General features: G+C 47.1%; 1 protein-coding gene across 2 annotated transcripts in view; it reads left to right on the plus strand.

The window, feature by feature from the left end:
• LOC139580508 (CSC1-like protein 2) overlaps window positions 1–24,699 on the plus strand; it is a 111,451-nt gene that overhangs the window by 14,971 nt on the left and 71,781 nt on the right. For both annotated transcript variants that reach the window (XM_071409269.1, XM_071409270.1), the window contains exons 2-3: window positions 17,079–17,368; window positions 18,607–18,686. In XM_071409269.1, coding sequence (XP_071265370.1) covers window positions 17,132–17,368; window positions 18,607–18,686 — 317 coding nt within the window. In that variant the 5' untranslated portion in view covers window positions 17,079–17,131. The remainder of the gene's footprint in view (window positions 1–17,078; window positions 17,369–18,606; window positions 18,687–24,699) is intronic.

Genomic DNA, 24,699 nt, shown 5'->3' on the forward strand with positions numbered 1-24,699 from the left:
TAGTCATCTATAGTCTCTACACTCTGTCCAGTCATCTATAGTCTCTTCACTCTGTCCAGTCATCTATAGTCTCTAGACTCTGTCCAGTCATCTATAGTCTCTAGACTCTGTCCAGTCATCTATAGTCTCTAGACTCTGTCCAGTCATCTATAGTCTCTTCACTCTGTCCAGTCATCTATAGTCTCTTCACTCTGTCCAGTCATCTATAGTCTCTAGACTCTGTCCAGTCATCTATAGTCTCTTCACTCTGTCCAGTCATCTATAGTCTCTTCACTCTGTCCAGTCATCTATAGTCTCTAGACTCTGTCCAGTCATCTATAGTCTCTAGACTCTGTCCAGTCATCTATAGTCTCTTCACTCTGTCCAGTCATCTATAGTCTCTAGACTCTGTCCAGTCATCTATAGTCTCTAGACTCTGTCCAGTCATCTATAGTCTTTTCACTCTGTCTAGTCATCTATAGTCTCTACACTCTGTCCAGCCAGCTAACAGTCATCTATAGTCTCTTCACTCTGTCTGGAGCTTATTTTTGGGGGATGGATCCCAGCATGCTTTGCAACTGTTCATTTTAAAATGTTGGTAATTCAGTACACATGTTATTTATTATCCAGAGCGACTTCAGTTAGTGAATTCAACAAAGGTAGTTAAACAACCACACTCGTAAAAAGTAACAAACCAAACGTTTCCGTTACCGAGAATGTTGGTTGCTCGACATTACTGAGCGCACTGCCAGTTTTGAAACTGCTGGAAAATATGCTCAGACATGAGCAAGAGAAGGAGGAGCAAGATGTTGCCTTACTGAAATCTCAATTATATCAATGTTAGGGTTACATGCTGACCCCCCCCGCTCACATCGCAAAATACACTTACACATACATGTTATTCAGTCATTGCACCCACACTGCTCGCATTCGTCAACGAGCGTCTGCGTAGCCAGGCGCTAAAATAAAACTTGGTTCTATTTGTGACGCTTGACGAGCTGCATGTCCCGCTTCTCCCATCTCCGCATTGGTTTTTAGGAGCATATACCCACGTGGGTGATTGACAGATGAACTGAGGTCCACACTCCAGTCCAGTTGGTGGTGGTAATGCACCTTTTTTTTTATTTTTTTTTTTTAATTTTATCCCCTTTTCTCCCCAATTTTTGTGGTATCCAATCGCTAGTAATTACTATCTTGTCTCATCGCTACAACTCCCGTACGGGCTCGGGAGAGACGAAGGTCGAAAGTCATGCGTCCTCCGAAGCACAACCCAACCTAGCCGCACTGCTTCTTAACACAGCGCGCCTCCAACCCGGAAGCCAGCCGCACCAATGTGTCGGAGGAAACACCGTGCACCCGCCCCCTCGGTTAGCGCGCACTGCGCCCGGCCCGCCACAGGAGTCGCTGGAGCGCGATGAGACAAGGATATCCCTACCGGCCAAACCCTCCCTAACCCGGACGACGCTAAGCCAATTGTGCGTCGCCCCACGGACCTCCCGGTCGCGGCCGGCTGCGACAGAGCCTGGGCGCGAACCCAGACTCTGGTGGCGCAGCATAGCACTGCGATGCAGTGCTCTAGACCACTGCGCCACCCGGGAGGCGGTAATGCACCTTAAGGTTGGTTACCAACTGACATATAAAGTACAAAGAAGAAGAAGCCTGAAGGAGGAGAGATTACTAGAAACGAACTCTGTTTACCCTTTTATGTGTGGATTAATTGTCGGAGTAGAGGACCTTGTGCATTTCAGGTAAAATAACAACCTAATGTTTATATCCCAGAACAAATTAGTTAGCAATGTTATCTTGTTTAAAGTTGAAATGGATTCAACTTTGAATAGTAGGTTATACTGACAAATGGTTAAGTTGACTTAACCATCTTTTATTAGTCAAAGTAAATTTGGTATAAGTTAGGATATCTTGAAATCTAAAGTTGATTAAAGAGTTTTTGAAAAAGGCCATGCAACTTTGACTTTTGAGAAGATTTCAAAATAGGACACTGCCCCTTTAAGACAAATGTGCCAAAAGAGATATGGGCACTGCTACAGTAGGCTAGCTAAGCTGAATCAACTGTAGCCGCCATATTGGTAGTATGTTCATTATTAAAGGTTTACTTTTGTAAATCACTAAGATAAATAAGCTCAGTGAGTAGATTTGTGTTGCTCTGAACAGCTCGCATGTGTTTTTCCTAGCCCCCAGTGGCCATTGTTAATGTTTGACCCTGCACACAAAAGAAAATAAATGTGCCCGGATAACAATAGGCTGTAGATATCGACTCAGCGTTACCACATTATATGGAACATTAAATTCATGCTCTCTCCCTTGGTGTAGAAATTCAACTGCAACGCACACCGCAGACTGTCAAACCAGCAGTGTTTTCCTGTCATCGCTCACTTTGTGACTGACAGGCGCCTGTCCTATCGATAGATGGCTAGAAGATGCATATCGTTCATTCTAGCGGGAGAGGGCTCGGCAGACCTTTTTCTGACTAGCAAATTTTAAAAAGCAGCCTAATTGGTTTAAGTGGGAAAAAGTACCCGGCTGGAAATGACTAAACGGCTGTATAGCAGACAGCTGGCGCTAGTGGAAAACACTGACTGGAAATAATAAGTTAAAAAACAAATACTTTTACAGTGCTGAATGTTATCCTGGTAGCTGTTCAGACTGGCTGGAGCAGCCTTTTCTAGTCACAGTTAATGGTGGAAATAAATATACCGTGCGTTTGGAACGTATTCAGAACTCTTTATCCACATTTTGTTACGTTAGACTTATTCTAAAATGTAGTAAATTATTTAAGCAAAGAAAGAAACGTCCTCTCACTAAATATACCGTGCGTTTGGAACGTATTCAGAACTCTTTATCCACATTTTGTTACGTTAGACTTATTCTAAAATGTAGTAAATTATTTAAGCAAAGAAAGAAACGTCCTCTCACTGTTAAGTTTGCTGAAAATAAACGCAGTTAACATGTGTAAATATTTGTATGAACATAACAAGATTCAACAACTGAGACATAAACTGAACAAGTTCCACAGACATGTGACTAACAGAAATGGAATAATGTGTCCCTGAACAAAGGGAGGGTCAAAATCAAAAGTAACAGTCAGTATCTGGTGTGGCCACCAGCTGCATTAAGTACTGCAGTGCATCTCCTCCTCATGGACTGCACCAGATCTGCCAGTTCTTGCTGTGAGATGTTACCCCACTCTTCCACCAAGGCACCTACAAGTTCCCAGACATTTCTGGGGGGAATGGCCCTCACCCTCCGATCCAACAGGTCCCAGACGTGCTCAATGGGATTGAGATCCGGGCTCTTCGCTGGCCATGGCAGAACACTGACATTCCTGTCTTGCAGGAAATCACACACAGAACGAGCAGTATGGCTGATGACATTGTCATGCTGGAGGGTCACGTCAGGATGAGCCTGAAGGAAGGGTACCAAATGAGGGAGACGGATGTCTCCCCTGTAACGCACAGCGTTGAGATTGCCTGCAATGACAACATGCTCAGTCCGATGATGCTGTGACACACCACCCCAGACCATGAAGGACCCTCCACCTCCAAATCGATCCCGCTCCAGAGTACAGGCCTCGGTGTAACGCTCATTCCTTTGACGATAAACGCGAATCTGACCATCACCCCTGGTGAGACAAAACCGCGACTCGTCAGTGAAGAGCACTTTTTGCCAGTCCTGTCTGGTCCAGCGACGGTGGGTTTGTGCCCATAGGCGACGTTGTTGCCGGTGATGTCTGGTGAGGGCCTGCCTTACAACAGGCCTACAAGCCCTCAGTCGAACCTCTCTCAGCCTATTGCGGACAGTCTGAGCACTGATGGAGGGATTGTGCGTTCCTGGTGTAACTCGGGCAGTTGTTGTTGCCATCCTGTACCTGTCCCGCAGGTGTGATTTCAGATGTACTGATCCTGGGCAGGTGTTGTTACACGTGGTCTGCCACTGCGAGGACGGTCAGCTGTCCGTCCTGTCTCCCTGTAGTGCTGTCTTAGACATCTCACAGTACGGACATTGCAATTTATTGCCCTGGCCACATCTGCAGTCCTCATGCCTCCTTGCAGCATGCCTAAGGCACGTTCACGCAGATGAGCAGGGACCCTGGGCATCTTTCTTTTGGTGTTTTTCAGAGTCAGTAGAAAGGACACTTTAGTGTCCTAAGTTTTCATAACTGTGACCTTAATTGCCTACCGTCTGTAAGCTGTTAGTGTCTTAACGACTGAACAATGCATGGGAAACAGTGTTTAAACCCTTTACAATGAAGATCTGTGAAGTTATTTGGATTTTTATTAATTATCTTTGAAAGACAGGGTCCTGAAAAAGGGACGTTTCTTTTTTTGCTGAATGTGTTATATATAGCAAAAATATAAATGGTAACATGTTTGTTTAATGAGCTGAAATAAAAGATCCCTGATATTTTAAATACGCACAAAAAGCTTTTCTCTCAACGTTTGCACACCTATTTGTTTACTTCCTTGTTAGTGAGCGTTTCTCCTTTGCCAAGATAATCCATCCACCTGACAGGTGTGGCATAGCAAGAAGCTGGTTAAACAGCAGAATCGTTCTACAGGTGCACCTTGTGCTGTGGACAAAAGGCCACTCTAAAATGTGCAGTTATGTTATAACACACTATCACAGATTGTCACGCCCTGACCTTAGAGAGCCGTTTTATTTCTCTATTTGGTGAGGTCAAGGTGTGATGTGGGGTGGGCATTCTATGTTTTGCATTTCCGTATGTTTGGCCGGGCATGGTTCCCAATCAGAGGCAGCTGTCTATCGTTGTCTCTGATTGGGAATCATACTTAGGCAGCCTGTTTTTCCACCTTAGTTGTGGGTAGTTGACTGTGTTAGTGGCCTGTATAGCCCTAGTAAGCTTCACGTTCGTTTTTGTTGTTTCTTGTTTTGTTGGCGACATTTGTAACATTAAAAGAAAATGTACACTTACCACGCTGCACCTTGGTCCGGTCATTTCCCTGACGACGTTCGTGACACAGATGTCTCAAGTTTTGAGGGAGCGTGCAATTGGCATGCTGACTGCAGGAATGTCCACCAGAGCTGTTGCCTGAGAATGTAATGTTAATATCTCTACCATAAACTGCCTCCAGTTTGGCGGTACGTAGAGAATTCGTCAGTACGTCCACCCGGCCTCACAACCGCAGACCACGTGTGGCGTCGTGTGGGCGAGCGGGTTGCTGATGTCAACGTTGTAAACAGAGTGCCCCATGGTGACGGTGGGGTTACGGTATGGGCAGGCATAATCTACGGACAACGAAAACAATTTCATTTTATCGTTTCTCGGACTAGGCTACGAGGCGTTTCTCGGACTAGGCTACGAGGCGTTTCTCGGGCTAGGCTACGAGGCGTTTCTCGGACTAGGCTAAGAGGCGTTTCTCGGGCTAGGCTAAGAGGCGTTTCTCGGGCTAGGCTAAGAGGCGTTTCTCGGGCTAGGCTAAGAGGCGTTTGTCGGGCTAGGCTAAGAGGCGTTTGTCGGGCTAGGCTAAGAGGCGTTTGTCGGGCTAGGCTAAGAGGCGTTTGTCGGGCTAGGCTACGAGGCGTTTGTCGGGCTAGGCTACGAGGCGTTTGTCGGGCTAGGCTAAGAGGCGTTTGTCGGGCTAGGCTAAGAGGCGTTTCTCGGGCTAGGCTAAGAGGCGTTTCTCGGGCTAGGCTAAGAGGCGTTTGTCGGGCTAAGAGGCGTTTCTCGGGCTAGGCTAAGAGGCGTTTCTCGGGCTAGGCTAAGAGGCGTTTCTCGGGCTAGGCTAAGAGGCGTTTCTCGGGCTAGGCTAAGAGGCGTTTGTCGGGCTAGGCTAAGAGGCGTTTGTCGGGCTAGGCTAAGAGGCGTTTGTCGGGCTAGGCTACGAGGCGTTTGTCGGGCTAGGCTAAGAGGCGTTTGTCGGGCTAGGCTACGAGGCGTTTGTCAGGCTAAGAGGCGTTTGTCGGGCTAGGCTAAGAGGCGTTTGTCGGGCTAGTCTAAGAGGCTAACAAGCAATCTGATGTGTACTGCAAAAAACAGTTATTTTCCTCTGCCTCTTTGCCCTTCGACCTACTAACACCAACATTACCCCACACACACACATTACCAGCGCTGTTCTGCTCGTCTGTCCCAACACTAACCCATTAATACTCCTCCTGGAATGCTGTGACATCACGCTCACAGAGAAAAAAAGAGAGTGGCCGAGAGTTGAGAGAGCAAGGAACGGAGCGGGAGGGAGAGAGTTGAAAGGTCAAGGAATGCGAGAAGACCGAGGACAGAGGGAGGCTGCTAGAGAACAATAGATTAATAGAGGGTATAGACACCACAGTCTCAACCCAGAGAGGAGACGAGACCCCACAGTCTCAACCCAGAGAGGAGACGAGACACCACAGTCTCAACCCAGAGAGGAGACGAGACCCCACAGTCTCAACCCAGAGAGGAGACGAGACCCCACAGTCTCAACCCGGAGAGGAGACGAGACCCCACAGTCTCAACCCGGAGAGGAGACGAGACCCCACAGTCTCAACCCAGAGAGGAGACGAGACCCCACAGTCTCAACCCAGAGAGGAGACGAGACCCCACAGTCTCAACCCGGAGAGGAGACGAGACCCCACAGTCTCAACCCGGAGAGGAGACGAGACCCCACAGTCTCAACCCGGAGAGGAGACGAGACCCCACAGTCTCAACCCGGAGAGGAGACGAGACCCCACAGTCTCAACCCAGAGAGGAGACGAGACCCCACAGTCTCAACCCGGAGAGGAGACGAGACCCCACAGTCTCAACCCGGAGAGGAGACGAGACCCCACAGTCTCAACCCGGAGAGGAGACGAGACCCCACAGTCTCAACCCGGAGAGGAGACGAGACCCCACAGTCTCAACCCGGAGAGGAGACGAGACCCCACAGTCTCAACCCGGAGAGGAGACGAGACCCCACAGTCTCAACCCGGAGAGGAGACGAGACCCCACAGTCTCAACCCGGAGAGGAGACGAGACCCCACAGTCTCAACCCGGAGAGGAGACGAGACCCCACAGTCTCAACCCAGAGAGGAGACGAGACCCCACAGTCTCAACCCGGAGAGGAGACGAGACCCCACAGTCTCAACCCGGAGAGGAGACGAGACCCCACAGTCTCAACCCGGAGAGGAGACGAGACCCCACAGTCTCAACCCGGAGAGGAGACGAGACCCCACAGTCTCAACCCGGAGAGGAGACGAGACCCCACAGTCTCAACCCGGAGAGGAGACGAGACCCCACAGTCTCAACCCAGAGAGGAGACGAGACCCCACAGTCTCAACCCGGAGAGGAGACGAGACCCCACAGTCTCAACCCGGAGAGGAGACGAGACCCCACAGTCTCAACCCGGAGAGGAGACGAGACCCCACAGTCTCAACCCGGAGAGGAGACGAGACCCCACAGTCTCAACCCGGAGAGGAGACGAGACCCCACAGTCTCAACCCGGAGAGGAGACGAGACCCCACAGTCTCAACCCGGAGAGGAGACGAGACCCCACAGTCTCAACCCGGAGAGGAGACGAGACCCCACAGTCTCAACCCGGAGAGGAGACGAGACCCCACAGTCTCAACCCGGAGAGGAGACGAGACCCCACAGTCTCAACCCAGAGAGGAGACGAGACCCCACAGTCTCAACCCGGAGAGGAGACGAGACCCCACAGTCTCAACCCGGAGAGGAGACGAGACCCCACAGTCTCAACCCGGAGAGGAGACGAGACCCCACAGTCTCAACCCGGAGAGGAGACGAGACCCCACAGTCTCAACCCGGAGAGGAGACGAGACCCCACAGTCTCAACCCGGAGAGGAGACGAGACCCCACAGTCTCAACCCAGAGAGGAGACGAGACCCCACAGTCTCAACCCGGAGAGGAGACGAGACCCCACAGTCTCAACCCGGAGAGGAGACGAGACCCCACAGTCTCAACCCGGAGAGGAGACGAGACCCCACAGTCTCAACCCGGAGAGTAGACTACAGTTGTGTCCCAAATTGCACCCTATTCTCTATATAGTGCACTAGTTTTGACCAGAGCCCTATGGGTAACGTAGTGCACTAGTTTTGACCAGAGCCCTATGGGTAACGTAGTGCACTAGTTTTGACCAGAGCCCTATGGGTAACGTAGTGCACTCGTTTTGACCAGAGGCCTATGGGTAAACGTAGTGCACTAGTTTTGACCAGAGCCCTATGGGTAAACGTAGTGCACTAGTTTTGACCAGAGCCCTATGGGTAACGTAGTGCACTAGTTTTGACCAGAGCCCTATGGGTAACGTAGTGCACTAGTTTTGACCAGAGGCCTATGGGTAACGTAGTGCACTCGTTTTGATCAGAGCCCTATGGGTAACGTAGTGCACTAGTTTTGACCAGAGCCCTATGGGTAACGTAGTGCACTAGTTTTGACCAGAGCCCTATGGGTAACGTAGTGCACTAGTTTTGACCAGAGCCCTATGGGTAACGTAGTGCACTAGTTTTGACCAGAGCCCTATGGGTAATGTAGTGCACTAGTTTTGACCAGAGGCCTATGGGTAACGTAGTGCACTAGTTTTGACCAGAGGCCTATGGGTAAACGTAGTGCACTAGTTTTGACCAGAGCCCTATGGGTAAACGTAGTGCACTAGTTTTGACCAGAGCCCTATGGGTAACGTAGTGCACTAGTTTTGACCAGAGGCCTATGGGTAACGTAGTGCACTCGTTTTGATCAGAGCCCTATGGGTAACGTAGTGCACTAGTTTTGACCAGAGCCCTATGGGTAACGTAGTGCACTAGTTTTGACCAGAGGCCTATGGGTAACGTAGTGCACTAGTTTTGACCAGAGGCCTATGGGTAACGTAGTGCACTCGTTTTGATCAGAGCCCTATGGGTAACGTAGTGCACTAGTTTTGACCAGAGCCCTATGGGTAACGTAGTGCACTAGTTTTGACCAGAGCCCTATGGGTAACGTAGTGCACTAGTTTTGACCAGAGCCCTATGGGTAACGTAGTGCACTAGTTTTGACCAGAGCCCTATGGGTAACGTAGTGCACTAGTTTTGACCAGAGCCCTATGGGTAACGTAGTGCACTAGTTTTGACCAGAGCCCTATGGGTAACGTAGTGCACTAGTTTTGACCAGAGCCCTATGGGTAACGTAGTGCACTAGTTTTGACCAGAGCCCTATGGGTAACGTAGTGCACTAGTTTTGACCAGAGCCCTATGGAGACCACAGGTTCTCTTTGTGCTCTTAAACCACACCATTGCCGGGGCCTGCCTTAGACCCATTTACCATGTATAAACTATCCCTCAAACACTCTGCAGACAGCTTGTTTAGCTACTGCCACTGTAGTAGTCTGATGCACAGCAAGAGAGCTCAACTTTCATCCTTTAGAGAAAGCCTTGTCTTCTCTCTTTTGACCCCCCCCCCCCAAAGTCAATACAAACGCTTTTGTTCAGAGACGATCTGATCTGACTGTTCAGATGAGGAGCGTGACGTAGACATAATAACCATCCTATTAATATATGGTAATAACATCTGACTTTAATAACACGACACAATAACATTTTAGGTCATCGTGTTCTGTACCAGATTAGGTTATTTATGTCTTTTAATTTGGCATTCATTATGTTACAACAGTTGTGTCCTCTGTTAAGAGTAGTTGAAAACAATATCTGTCCTTAATGGCCACATGTAGGGCTGTTGTGATGACCGTATTACTGCCACTTCTGAAAGTCATGAGTCATGACCACAATACAATTCACGTTAATCTCCTTTTATGCACCCTGGACATGTGTTGGTAGTATCCAAATTGCAAATGACCATCAAGTCTTAATGGCCTGGTACTCAGGGCTCTATTGTCCCTCCATCAGGTCCTACTGGTCTGGTACTCAGGGCTCTATTGTTCCTCCATCGGGTCTTAATGGCCTGGTACTCAGGGCTCTATTGTCCCTCCATCAGGTCCTACTGGTCTGGTACTCAGGGCTCTATTGTTCCTCCATCAGGTCTTAATGGCCTGGTACTCAGGGCTCTATTGTCCCTTCATCAGGTCCTAGTACTCAGGGCTCTATTGTCCCTCCATCAGGTCATAATGGCCTGGTACTCAGGGCTCTATTGTCCCTCCATCAGGTCCTAGTACTCAGGGCTCTATTGTCCCTCCATCAGGTCCTAATGACCTGGTACTCAGGGCTCTATTGTCCCTCCATCAGGTCCTAATGGTCTGGTACTCAGAGCTCTATTGTCCCCCCATCAGGTCCTAATGGCCTGGTACTCAGAGCTCTATTGTCCCTCCATCAGGTCCTAATGGCCTGGTACTCAGGGCTCTATTGTCTCTCCATCAGGTCTTAATGGCCTGGTACTCAGGGCTCTATTGTCCCTCCATCAGGTCCTAATGGCCTGGTACTCAGAGCTCTATTGTCCCTCCATCAGGTCCTAATGGCCTGGTACTCAGGGCTCTGTTGTCCCTCCATCAGGTCCTAATGGCCTGGTACTCAGAGCTCTATTGTCCCTCCATCAGGTCCTAATGACCTGGTACTCAGGGCTATATTGTCTCTCCATCAGGTCCTAATGGCCTGGTACTCAGAGCTCTGTTGTCCTTCCATCAGGTCCTAATGGCCTGGTACTCAGAGCTCTGTTGTCCCTCCATCAGGTCATAATGGCCTGGTACTCAGAGCTCTGTTGTCCCTCAATTGTAAATTTTGGGGGGGTGGGGTCATTGTGTTACTGATTTGGTAATATAATGACACATTTTAATCACTTAATAAATCATAAACCAAATAGATATCAGTAAACTTCTGAAATTCATTCATTATCCTCCTCATGAGGGAGAGACATTTTGATAATATGTTACAGATATGTGGGTTTTTGGTAAGGGAATGACAAGACACTAGGCAATGTTTCTTAAGCTTACAGAAGGCAAATTATTACTGCCAAACTAAATGTTGATGCTAGTTGGCGGGTGTCTTCAACATTATTCTGTTCTGCTGTGTTTTTAGTCCCTTTTAAGACTGTTTCTGGTAGATGTTTTAAGACTGTTTCTGATAGATGTTTTAAGACTCGCTTTTCCATCTGTTTGACCAGAAATAAAATATTTTGCTTATTCCTCATTTTTAGGATGGAAAATGGTTGAAAAATGTATATATGCCTTCATTTTTTATTTTTTTTTTTAAATACAAAAGAAAGAAAAAAAAAAATATATATATAGACTCTTAGCCAATCGCTTTGATTTAACACCAAATTTGATGTGCTCCTATGAACTTTACAGTTCTGACTTATATATGTGGACAACTACAAATACCTAGGTGTCTGGTTAGACTGTAAACTCTCCCTCCAGACTCACATTAAGCATCTCCAATCCAAAATTAAATCTAGAATTGGCTTCCTATTTCGCAACAAAGCATCCTTCACTCATGCTGCCAAACATACCCTCGTAAAACTGACTATCCTGCCGATCCTTGACTTCGGCGATGTCATTTACAAAATAGCCTCCAACACTCTACTCAACAAATTGGATGCAGTCTATCACAGTGCCATCCGTTTTGTCACCAAAGCCCCATACACCACCCACCATTGCGACCTGTATGCTCTCGTTGGCTGGCCCTCGCTTCATATTCATCACCCAACCCACTGGCTTTGCCATCACTAACATTGAGTGGCTGCTGCCAACATACTGACTCATCTCTTGCCACTTTAATAATGGAAAAATTATGTAGTAAATGTATCACTAGTCACTTTAAACAATGCCACTTTATATCATGTTTACATACCCTACATTTCTCATCTCATATGTATATACTGTACTCTATACCATCTACTGAATCTTGCCTATGCCGTTCGGCCATCACTCATTCATATATCTTTATGTACATATTCTTATTCATTCCTTTACACTTGTGTGTATAAGGTAGTAGTTGTGGAATTGTTAGGTTAGATTACTTGTTGGTTATTACTGCATGGTCGGAACTAGAAGCACAAGCATTTTGCTACACTCGCATTAACATCTGCTAACCACGTGTATGTGGCAAATCAAATTTGATTTGATTTTGCTCCAGGTCATCTATAAGTATTTTCTAGGTAAAGCCCCGCCTTATCTCAGCTCACCATAGCAACACCCACCCGTAGCACGCATTCTCCAGCAGGTATATCTCTCTGGTCTCCCCCAAAGCCAAATCCTCCTTTGGCCGCCTCTCCTTCCAGTTCTCTGCTGCCAACGACTGGAACGAATTGCAAAAATCACTGAAGCTGGAGACTCATATCTCCCTCTAACTTTAAGCACCAGCTGTCAGAGCAGCTCACAGATCACTACACATGTACACAGCCCATCTGTAAATAGCCCATCCAACTACCTCATCCCCATACTGTTATTTATTATATTTTTTAATATATTTTGTTGTGCCTTTGCACCCCAGTATCTCTACTTGCACATTCATATTTTGTACATCTATCACTCCAGTGTTTAATTGCTAAATTGTAATTATTTTGCCACTATGGCCTATTTATTTCCTACTCCCTTATCTTACCTCATTTGCACTCACTGTACATAGACTTTTTCTCTACTGTATTATTTACTGGCTGTTTGTTTATTCCTTGTGTAACTCTGTTGTTGCTGTTTGTGTCGCACTGCTTTGCTTTATCTTGGCCAGGTCACAGTTGTAAATGATAACTTGTTCTCAACTGGCCGACCTGGTTAAATAAAGGTGAAATAAATAAATAAATAAACTGCTCATGCAAAGAAGGGCTTTATAAAATAAATATGATTAATTAAGTAGTTCAAATTGAACCATACCAGACCTAGTGATTGTGTTGGCTAAGGTTCTACAGTACTGTAGGTGGTGGGTTGTTGAGGGTTATTATTGAGGGTTATTATTGAGGGTTATTATTGAGGGTTGTTGTTGAGGGTTATTATTGAGGGTTATTGTTGTTGATGGTTATTATTGAGGGTTATTGTTGTTGAGGGTTATTGTTGTTGAGGGTTATTGTTGTTGATGGTTATTATTGAGGGTTATTGTTGTTGAGGGTTATTATTGAGGGTTATTATTGAGGGTTGTTGTTGTTGATGGTTATTATTGAGGGTTATTGTTGTTGATGGTTATTATTGAGGGTTGTTGTTGAGGGTTATTATTGAGGGTTATTATTGAGGGTTGTTATTGAGGGTTGTTGTTGAGGGTTATTATTGAGGGTTATTGTTGTTGAGGGTTATTATTGAGGGTTATTGTTGTTGAGGGTTGTTGTTGAGGGTTATTATTGAGGGTTATTGTTGTTGAGGGTTATTATTGAGGGTTATTGTTGTTGAGGGTTATTATTGAGGGTTATTATTGAGGGTTATTATTGAGGGTTATTATTGAGGGTTATTGTTGTTGAGGGTTATTGTTGTTGAGGGTTATTATTGAGGGTTATTGTTGTTGAGGGTTATTGTTGTTGAGGGTTATTATTGAGGGTTGTTGTTGTTGTTGAGGGTTATTATTGAGGGTTATTATTGAGGGTTATTGTTGTTGAGGGTTATTATTGATGGTTATTATTGAGGGTTGTTGTTGTTGTTGATGGTTATTATTGAGGGTTGTTGTTGTTGAGGGTTATTATTGAGGGTTGTTGTTGTTGAGGGTTATTATTGAGGGTTGTTGTTGTTGAGGGTTATTATTGAGGGTTGTTGTTGTTGAGGGTTATTATTGAGGGTTGTTGTTGTTGAGGGTTATTATTGAGGGTTATTGTTGTTGAGGGTTATTATTGAGGGTTATTGTTGTTGAGGGTTATTGTTGTTGAGGGTTATTGTTGTTGAGGGTTATTGTTGTTGAGGGTTATTGTTGTTGAGGGTTATTGTTGTTGAGGGTTATTGTTGTTGAGGGTTATTGTTGTTGAGGGTTGTTGAGGGTTATTGTTGAGGGTTATTGTTGTTGAGGGTTATTGTTGAGGGTTATTGTTGTTGAGGGTTATTGTTGTTGAGGGTTGTTGAGGGTTATTGTTGAGGGTTATTGTTGTTGAGGGTTATTATTGAGGGTTATTGTTGTTGAGGGTTATTGTTGTTGAGGGTTATTGTTGTTGAGGGTTATTGTTGTTGAGGGTTATTGTTGTTGAGGGTTATTGTTGTTGAGGGTTGTTGAGGGTTATTGTTGAGGGTTATTGTTGTTGAGGGTTATTGTTGAGGGTTATTGTTGTTGAGGGTTATGCCTCTAAGTCATTTGGTTTCATGTTTGGATGGGAAGAACCTAGGTTTGGGCAGTGTACCGTATACTAGGGTATTTGGAAAAATCCACAGGATGGTGTTTCAATACTATTGAAACTATTTCTTTGAAGTTTTTTTTAATACATTTGAATATTTGAAGCTACTTTTTAAGTACATACCTGCAGTCAACTTGTGCAATACGTTAGGAAATAAAGAAGATTGTGTAATTCATTTCACCTGTCATATAATTTTACATTATGACTACCTTGGTAATTTACCGGTAGTCCCCAGTCATGTGGTGTTTGTTTACAAGCACACAAGGATGAGAGACCGGAGCCTTGTGAGTCACTCACTGTTGTGCAGCAGGCGCCAGTTGATCTAATTACAGTAGGGAATTCACAACTAAGTGTCTGCCAGCTAGATATCCTATAACTGTTAACTGTCTAAAATGTGCTAAATGCTCTGCAAGTTGTGCATTTGGTTTGCTAATTTAGTAGCTAGTTAGCTACTTAGCTATGTGGTTAGCTTCTTCCAAATTCAAGCTTTCGCTTGGTAACAGCAGAGAATCCCGTCCTGAATCAAGAGCCTTGCTGTCTAATATTCATGTTGTGCGTGCAGAAAACTGGGAGGAGAATTTTGGACTTACCTGTATAATTTAGGTTAAAAACTGTACAAAATGTTCAATGCGCTTGTTAGCATTTAGTTAGCATTCTCTATGAGGATACCTTAGGACTTGTTAGCATTTAGTTAGCATTCTCTATGAGGATACCTTAGGACTTGTTAGCATTTTGTTAGCATTCTGGGAGGTGATGTTTTTGGGGCTTTAAATATTAGTACTTTTTAAATAAATAGTGCATTCGGAAATTATTCAGACCCCTTCACTTTTTCTAAAATTGATTTAAATTGTTTTGTTTCCTCATTGACCTAAACATTACCCCATAATGACAAAGCAAAAACAGGTTTTTATACATTTACAGAAGTATTCAGACCCTTTTCTCAATACTTTGTTGAAGCACCTTTGGCAGCAATTACAGCCTCAAGTCTTCTTGGGTATGACGCTACAAACTTGGCACACCTGTATTTGGGGAGTTTCTCCCATTCTTCTCTGCAGATCCTCTCAAGCTCTGTCATGTTGGATGGGGAGTATCGCTGCACAGCTATTTTCAGGTCTCTCCTGCATTGTCTTGGCTGTGTGCTTAGAGTTGTTATCCTGTTGGAAGTTCAACCTTCGCTCCTGTCTAAGGTCCTGAGCGCTCTGGAGCAGGTTTTCATCAATGATCTCTCTGCACTTTGCTCCGTTCATCTTTCCCTCGATCCTGACTAGTCTCCCAGTCCCTGCCGCTGAAAAACATCCCCACAGCATGATGCTGCCACCACCATGCTTCACCATAGGGATGGTGCCGGGTTTCCTCCAGACATGATGCTTGGCATTCAGGCCAAATAGTTCAATCTTGGTTTCATTAGACCAGAGAATCTTGTTTCTCATGGTCTGAGAGTCCTTTAGGTGCCTTTTGGCAAACTCCAAGCGGTCTGTCATGTGCCTTTTACAGAGGAGTGGCATCTGTCTGGCCACTCTACCATAAAGGCCTACTTGGTAGAGTGCTGTAGAGATGGTTGTCCTTCTTCGAAGGTTCTCCCATCTCCACAGAGGAGCTCTGTCAGTGACCATCGGGTTCTTGGTCACCTCGCTGACTAAGGCCCTTCTCCCCGCTCAGTTTGGCCGGGTGGCCAGCTTGGTTCCAAACTTCTTCCCATTTAAGAATGAGGGAGGCCACTGTGTTCTCGTACCTTCAATGCTGCAGACATTTTTTGGTACCCTTCCCCACATCTGTGCCTCGACACAATCCTGTCTCGGAGCTCTACAGACAATTCCTTCGGCCTCCTGGCTTGATTTTTGTTCTGAAATGCTCTGTTAACTGTGGGACCTTATATAGACACGGGTGTGTCTTCTAAAATCATGTCCAATCACTTGAATTGACCGCGGGTGGACTCCAATCAAGTTGTAGAAACATCTCAATGATGATCAATGGATAGGGTGCACCTGACCTCAATTCCATGTCTCATTGCAAAGGGTCTGAATAGTGTAAAGTATTTTTATCTTTTAAATACATTCAGAAACATTTCTAAACCTATTTTTGCTTCGTCATTATGTGGAGATAAATAGAGGATTTTCTACTTCATCCATTTTTAGAATAAGGCTGTAACGTAGCTGTGGAAAACGTGAAGGGGTCTGAATACATTCCGAATGAACTGTAGCTGCTGTCAACTTGTGCACTAGGTAATAGATGAAGCAGATCGCGGTCAAATTTCCCGTTAGATCATTTTTAATTATGAAGATTACCGGTACTAGTTTCCCAAAACAGCGGTTTGAGCCAGTCACGTGTGTGTTTACAAAGAAGCACAACGGGTAAAACGGGAGCTTCTTGAGGTCAGTCATTCCTGCAGCGCAACTTTAGTGAAGTGGCCAAGTATGAAATTCACTAATGTTTGCCAGCTATATATCTTTAACTATTAAGTTAACTATCTAAGATGTGACAAATTACATTTTCTTTAGCTGGGTTTGTTAGCGAATGTTAGCGCAGATCAAGCTTCTTGGTAACAGCAGCAGACACAATCCCCTCTCAGATCCCTGCTGCCTAATATTTGTTTGTGCGTGTTGCAAAACTATGTTTCGAGTTACTTGCATAACTTTATGAGCTAGGTTGTCTGTCCTAGTAATACATAATTCTCATGCGCTCCTTAGCATTTACCTAGCATTTGCTATGAGAATTCCTTAGTACTTGTTAGCATTTTGTTAGCATTTTGTGAAGGGAACGTAATAAAAAAATAATTGTCCCTGGGATGACACAGGCACGGTATGGAAATCTAGATAACACCCAACCCTAGTATAACCGGTATTTCTGATACCCTCCTTAGCAGAGGTGTATCAGAAATTGGACAAATATAAGCACCTACCTCTGAATTGCATAAATTCCTTTGTCTTCTCTCCTCCAGGTGTTAAAGATGCTGCAGTGAGTTCGGAGCTGAATCTTAACTGAAGCCTCAGCATGTCTATACTGCTGATGGTGGGTGTGGTGATGTGGGGGGCCCAAGGGGGGGTCCAGGGGGCCAAGTGTCCCGGAGGGGTCCTTGGTAACTGCCCTACCCAGCAGAGCAACACCTCCGGTGGGGGTGAGACCTCCAGGGACTACTGCTACACCGCCCGTATCCGCTCCACCGTGCTCCAGGGCCTGCCCTTCGGAGGGGTGCCCACCGTCCTCGCACTCGACTTCATGTGCTTCCTGGTGAGTCAAACGCAAGAGTTCAAAGGTCAAACAGAGATGAGGATACAGTATAATAAACTATTTTTCACCTGATACCCCCCCCCCCCCCCCCCCCACACACACACACACACACACACACACACACACACACTGAGTCAGGGTTGTACAGCTGATGTCGTGACGTGTCTAGATATGTTTTCCTTCATACAGACGAAGGTGTGATTTTAAATGGTTAGATCTGTTCTGACATAAAACAGTCCCTCAAGGAATTTCACAATTTCACTTCCCTGCTTGGCAAGGCAGCCTGCTTGGCAAGGCAGCCTGCTTGGCAAGGCAGCCTGCTTGGCAAGGCAGCCTGCTTGCCTAATGTATGGTGAGGCTACTACCCCCCTCTCTGTGTACATTGGTGCCTCTCCCTCCCTATTGAAGACGAAGGATGACCTTTTGACAATTGGACAGATATGTGTTTGTTTTGACGTGTGTGTTACCTTCCTAGTTATCCTGTTTTGACGTGTGTGTGTGGCCTTCCTAGTTATCCTGTTTTGACGTGTGTGTGTGGCCTTCCAAGTAATCCTGTTTTGACGTGTGTGTGGCCTTCCTAGGTATCCTTTTTTGACGTGTGTGTGGCCTTCCTAGGTATCCTGTTTTAATAATGTGTATTTTACCTTCCTAGGTATCCTGTTTTAATAATGTGTCTTTTACCTTCCTAGGTATCCTGTTTTAATAATGTGTCTTTTACCTTCCTAGGTATCCTGTTTTAATAATGTGTCTTTTACCTTCCTAGGTATCCTGTTTTAATAATGTGTCTTTTACCTACCTAGGTATCCTGTTTTAATAATGTGTCTTTTACCTTCCTAGGTATCCTGTTTTAATAATGTGTCTTTTACCTTCCTAGGTATCCTGTTTTAATAATGTGTCTTTTACCTTCCTAGGTATCCTGTTTTAATTTTGTGTCTTTTACCTTCCTAGGTATCCTGTTTTAATAATGTGTCTTTTACCTTCCTAGGTATCCTGTTTTAATAATGTGTCTTTTACCTTCCTAGGTATCCTGTTTTAATAATGTGTCTTTTACCTTCCTAGGTATCCTGTTTTAATAATGTGTCTTTTACCTTCCTAGGTATCCTGTTTTAATAATGTGTCTTTTACCTTCCTAGGTATCCTTTTTTGACGTGTGTGTGGCCTTCCTAGTAATCCTGTTTTGACGCGTGTGTGGCCTTCCTAGGTATCCTGTTTTAATAATGTGTCTTTTACCTTCCTAGGTACTCCTGTTTGTATTCTCCATCTTGAGGAAGGTAGCGTGGGACTACGGCCGCTTGGCGCTGGTCACTGATGCAGACAGGTAAATCACTACACTGTCATCTATACTATATGATCCCTGCAGGAATTGAACCCAAGACCTTGGCGTTGAGGAGTTGCCAGGTACCGCCACACTCTTACCAACTGAGTCACACAGGCTGAGACACCCCGGGGAAAGAACACTCAGACATGTTTAGGATGTGATCCCTGCAGGAATTGAACCCACACCTTTGATGCCACACAGTTCTCTTAGCGCCACCTAGGCTGAGGAGAGTAGGAGAGTGGAGAGTAGGAGAGTGGAGAGTAGGAGAGTGGAGAGTAGGAGAGTGGAGAGTAGGAGAGTGGAGAGTAGGAGGGGAGAGGAGTAGGAGAGTGGAGGGGTGGAGAGGGGTGGAGTGGAGTGGAGGAGTGGGGGAGTGGAGGGATGGAGAGGAGTAGGGGAGTGGAGAGGAGTGGAGGGGTGGAGAGGAGTAGGGGAGTGGAGAGGAGTAGGGGAGTGGAGAGGAGTAGGGGAGTGGAGAGGAGTAGGGGAGTGGAGAGGAGTAGGGGAGTGGAGAGGAGTGGAGGGGTGGAGAGGGGTGGAGTGGAGAGGAGTAGGGGAGTGGAGAGGAGTGGAGAGGAGTGGTGGAGAGGAGTAGGGGAGTGGAGGGGTGGAGAGGAGTAGGGGAGTGGAGAGGAGTAGGAGAGTGGAGAGGAGTAGGAGAGTGGAGAGGAGTAGGGGAGTGGAGAGGAGTGGAGGGGTGGAGAGGGGTGGAGTGGAGAGGAGTAGGGGAGTGGAGAGGAGTGGAGAGGAGTGGTGGAGAGGAGTAGGGGAGTGGAGAGGAGTAGTGGAGAGGAGTAGGAGAGTGGAGAGTGGAGAGGAGGAGGGGTGGAGAGGAGTAGTGGAGGGGTGGAGAGGAGTAGGAGAGTGGAGAGGAGTGGAGAGGAGTAGGGGAGGAGTAGGGGAGTGGAGAGGAGTAGGGGAGTGGAGAGGAGTAGGGGAGTGGAGAGGAGTGGGGGAGTGGAGAGGAGTAGGGGAGTGGAGAGGAGTAGGGGAGTGGAGAGGAGTAGGGGAGTGGAGAGGAGTAGGGGAGTGGAGAGGAGTGGAGGGGTGGAGAGGAGTAGGAGAGTGGAGAGGAGTAGTGGAGAGGAGTAGGGGATTGGGGTGGAGAGGAGTAGGAGAGTGGAGAGGAGTAGTGGAGAGGAGTGGGGGAGTGGAGAGGAGTGGGGGAGAGGAGTAGGGGAGAGGAGTAGGGGAGAGGAGTAGGGGAGTGGAGAGGAGTGGAGGGGTGGAGAGGAGTAGGAGAGTGGAGAGGAGTAGTGGAGAGGAGTAGGGGATTGGAGAGGAGAGGAGTAGTGGAGTGGAGAGGAGTAGGGGAGTGGAGAGGAGTAGGGGAGTGGAGAGGAGTGGAGGGGTGGAGAGGAGGAGTAGGAGAGTGGAGAGGAGTAGGGGAGAGGAGTAGGAGAGTGGAGAGGAGTAGGAGAGTGGAGAGGAGTAGGAGAGTGGAGAGGAGTAGGGGAGTGGAGAGGAGTAGGGGAGTGGAGAGGAGTAGGGGAGAGGAGTAGAGGAGTAGGAGAGAGGAGAGGAGTAGGAGAGAGGAGTAGGGGAGTGGAGAGGAGTGGAGAGGAGTAGTGTAGGGGAGGGGAGTGGAGAGGAGGAGAGTGGAGAGGAGGAGAGTGGAGAGGAGGAGAGGGTAGAGGAGGGGAGTGGAGAGGAGTAGGGGAGTGGAGAGGAGGAGAGGGTAGAGGAGGGGAATAGAGTGGAGGGGAGTGGAGAGGAAAGGGCTTCTCTTGTAACAGAAGGAGATCAACACTGACAGAAGGATTGACATACTAACACAATTCAGTACAGCCTCTGGGACTGTAGACTACCGCGGTAATACGTAGCGGTGACTGAACAGTAGACTACCACGGTAATACGTAGCGGTGACTGAACAGTAGACTACCACGGTAATACGTAGCGGTGACTGAACAGTAGACTACCACGGTAATACGTAGCGGTGACTGAACAGTAGACTACCACGGTAATACGTAGCGGTGACTGAACAGTAGACTACCACGGTAATACGTAGCGGTGACTGGACAGTAGACTACCGCGGTAATACGTAGCGGTGACTGAACAGTAGACTACCGCGGTAATACGTAGCGGTGACTGAACAGTAGACTACCGCGGTAATACGTAGCGGTGACTGGACAGTAGACTACCACGGTAATACGTAGCGGTGACTGAACAGTAGACTACCACGGTAATACGTAGCGGTGACTGAACAGTAGACTACCACGGTAATACGTAGCGGTGACTGAACAGTAGACTACCACGGTAATACGTAGCGGTGACTGAACAGTAGACTACCACGGTAATACGTAGCGGTGACTGGACAGTAGACTACCACGGTAATACGTAGCGGTGACTGAACAGTAGACTACCACAGTAATACGTAGCGGTGACTGAACAGTAGACTACCGCGGTAATACGTAGCGGTGACTGGACAGTAGACTACCACGGTAATACGTAGCGGTGACTGGACAGTAGACTACCGCGGTAATACGTAGCGGTGACTGAACAGTAGACTACCGCGGTAATACGTAGCGGTGACTGGACAGTAGACTACCGCGGTAATACGTAGCGGTGACTGAACAGTAGACTACCACGGTAATACGTAGCGGTGACTGAACATTAGACTACCACAGTACAGTAGACTACCACGGTAATACGTAGCGGTGACTGGACAGTAGACTACCACGGTAATACGTAGCGGTGACTGAACAGTAGACTACCACAGTAATACGTAGCGGTGACTGAGCAGTAGACTACCACGGTAATACGTAGCGGTGACTGACCAGTAAGCTACCACGGTAATACGTAGCGGTGACTGGACAGTAGACTACCCCGGTAATACGTAGCGGTGACTGAACAGCAGACTACCACGGTAATACGTAGCGGTGACTGAACAGTAGACTACCACGGTAATACGTAGCGGTGACTGAACAGTAGACTACCGCGGTAATACGTAGCGGTGACTGAACAGTAGACTACCACGGTAAATCAGGTAGGACACAGTTAGTAAGTTTATTGGTTTATTTCTGCAGCTGTTCTCGCCACTCCTAGACGTGTGTGTGTGTGTGTGTGTGTGTGTGTGTGTGTGTGTGTGTGTGTGTGTGTGTGTGTGTGTGTGTGTGTGTGTGTGTGTGTGTGTGTGTGTGTGTGTGTGTGTGTGTGTGTGTGTGTGTGTGTGTGTGTGTGTGTGTTCGCAGGCCAGGCTCTGTTAGCTTTGCAGCTTTGTGTTTTACCAGAGAATGACAGACTACTACCAGACAGACTACTTCTTTTAAAATGTGTATATTTTCAGATCTTATTGATCAGATGGTGAGAGAGGAATGATGGGAAAAGACGGAGAGTGGTTCTGTCCGATGGGCAGTGGGCAGGATTCAGACTCATCCCCACTCTATATTAATGTGCCAAAGGTTGGGGCATTACCACTAGACCAGCCAGGCCACCAGATAATCTACTTCCTGTGTTTCCCCTGGGATTTTAAAATTTAGCAGCAGTGGCAGAGATACTGTATCTGGGACGGGGTCTTCCTGTGGGAGAGGGAGGAAGTGGGGAGAGTGAGGAAGTGTGGGATTAAAAGGATTAAAGTCACATTGATGTGTAATAATGTGCTTTGTATGTGACTGACTCTACATACGGTATTGAGAGAATAATTGACAGGGTTACTCAGTGGTTGGAGAGGAAACATTTACTGCACCAGTGGTTGGAGAGGAAACATTCACTGCACCAGTGGATGGAGAGGAAACATTCACTGCACCAGTGGATGAGAGGAAACATTCACTGCACCAGTGGTTGGAGAGGAAACATTCACTGCACCAGTGGTTGGAGAGGAAACATTCACTGCACCAGTGGATGAGAGGAAACATTCACTGCACCAGTGGATGAGAGGAAACATTCACTGCACCAGTGGGTGAGAGGAAACATTCACTGCACCAGTGGTTGGAGAGGAAACATTCACTGCACCAGTGGATGAGAGGAAACATTCACTGCACCAGTGGATGAGAGGAAACATTCACTGCACCAGTGGTTGGAGAGGAAACATTCACTGCACCAGTGGTTGGAGAGGAAACATTCACTGCACCAGTGGGTGAGAGGAAACATTCACTGCACCAGTGGTTGGAGAGGAAACATTCACTGCACCAGTGGATGAGAGGAAACATTCACTGCACCAGTGGATGAGAGGAAACATTCACTGCACCAGTGGATGAGAGGAAACATGAGACTTCAATTCATGTCAGGAGAGAGTGGTAGTGGAGTGGTCACCAAAATTTCACCAAAACTTTATTAGTCACATGCGCCGAATACAACAGGTGTAGACCTTACCGTGAAATGTTTACTGACAAGCCCTTAACCAACAGTGCAGTTCAAGAAGAGTTAAGAAAATATTTACAGAATAAACTTAAGTAAAAAAAAATAGTAAAAAGTAACACAATAAAATAACAATAACGAGGGTATATACAGGGGGTACCGGTACCGAGTCAGTGTGCGGGGGTACAGGTTAGTTGAGGTCATCTGTACATGTAGTTGGGGGTGAAGTGACTGTGCATAGATAATACACAGTGAGTAGCAGCAGTGGACAAAACATATGGGGGGGGTCAATGTAAATAGTCCGGTGGCCATTTGATTAATTGTTCAGCAGTCTTATGGTTTGGGGGTAGAAGCTGTTAAGGAGCCTTTTGGTCCTAGACCATCAGCCTTCAACACCATAGTGTCCTCCAAGCGTATCACTAATCTCGGGGCCCTGGGTCTGAACCCCTCCCTGTGCAACTGGGTCCTGGGTCCGACTTCCTGACGGGCCGGCCCCAGGTGGTGAAGGTTGGCAACAGCTCCTCCGCTACGATGACCCTCAACACGGCGTCTCACAGGGTGCGTTTTTCAACCCCGTCCTGTTCTCCCTGTTCAACCATGACTTCTCTGCTCCGTCCTGTTCAACCATGACTTCTCTGCTCTGTCCTGTTCAACCATGACTTCTCTGCTCTGTCCTGTTCAACCATGACTTCTCTGCTCTGTCCTGTTCAACCATGACTTCTCGGCCCCGTCCTGTTCTCCCTGTTCAACCACGACTTCTTGGCTCCGTTCTGTTCTCCCTGTTCAACCATGACTTCTAGGCTCCGTCCTGTTCTCCCTGTTCAACCATGACTTCTTGGCTCCGTCCTGTTCTCCCTGTTCAACCATGACTTCTTGGCTCCGTCCTGTTCTCCCTGTTCAACCATGACTTCTCTGCTCCGTCCTGTTCAACCATGACTTCTCTGCTCTGTCCTGTTCAACCATGACTTCTCGGCCCCGTCCTGTTCTCCCTGTTCAACCACGACTTCTTGGCTCCGTTCTGTTCTCCCTGTTCAACCATGACTTCTTGGCTCCGTCCTGTTCTCCCTGTTCAACCATGACTTCTTGGCTCCGTCCTGTTCTCCCTGTTCAACCATGACTTCTTGGCTCCGTCCTGTTCTCCCTGTTCAACCATGACTTCTCTGCTCCGTCCTGTTCTCCCTGTTCAACCATGACTTCTCTGCTCCGTCCTGTTCAACCATGACTTCTCTGCTCTGTCCTGTTCAACCATGACTTCTCGGCCCCGTCCTGTTCTCCCTGTTCAACCACGACTTCTTGGCTCCGTTCTGTTCTCCCTGTTCAACCATGACTTCTAGGCTCCGTCCTGTTCTCCCTGTTCAACCATGACTTCTTGGCTCCGTCCTGTTCTCCCTGTTCAACCATGACTTCTTGGCTCCGTCCTGTTCTCCCTGTTCAACCATGACTTCTCTGCTCCGTCCTGTTCAACCATGACTTCTCTGCTCTGTCCTGTTCAACCATGACTTCTCGGCCCCGTCCTGTTCTCCCTGTTCAACCACGACTTCTTGGCTCCGTCCTGTTCTCCCTGTTCAACCATGACTTCTCGGCTCCGTCCTGTTCTCCCTGTTCAACCATGACTTCTCTGCTCCGTCCTGTTCTCCCTGTTCAACCATGACTTCTCTGCTCCGTCCTGTTCTCCCTGTTCAACCATGACTTCTCGGCTCCGTCCTGTTCTCCCTGT

Source organism: Salvelinus alpinus, chromosome 7 (assembly GCF_045679555.1).
Source record: "Salvelinus alpinus chromosome 7, SLU_Salpinus.1, whole genome shotgun sequence".
NCBI classification, from domain to species: Eukaryota; Metazoa; Chordata; class Actinopteri; order Salmoniformes; family Salmonidae; genus Salvelinus; species Salvelinus alpinus.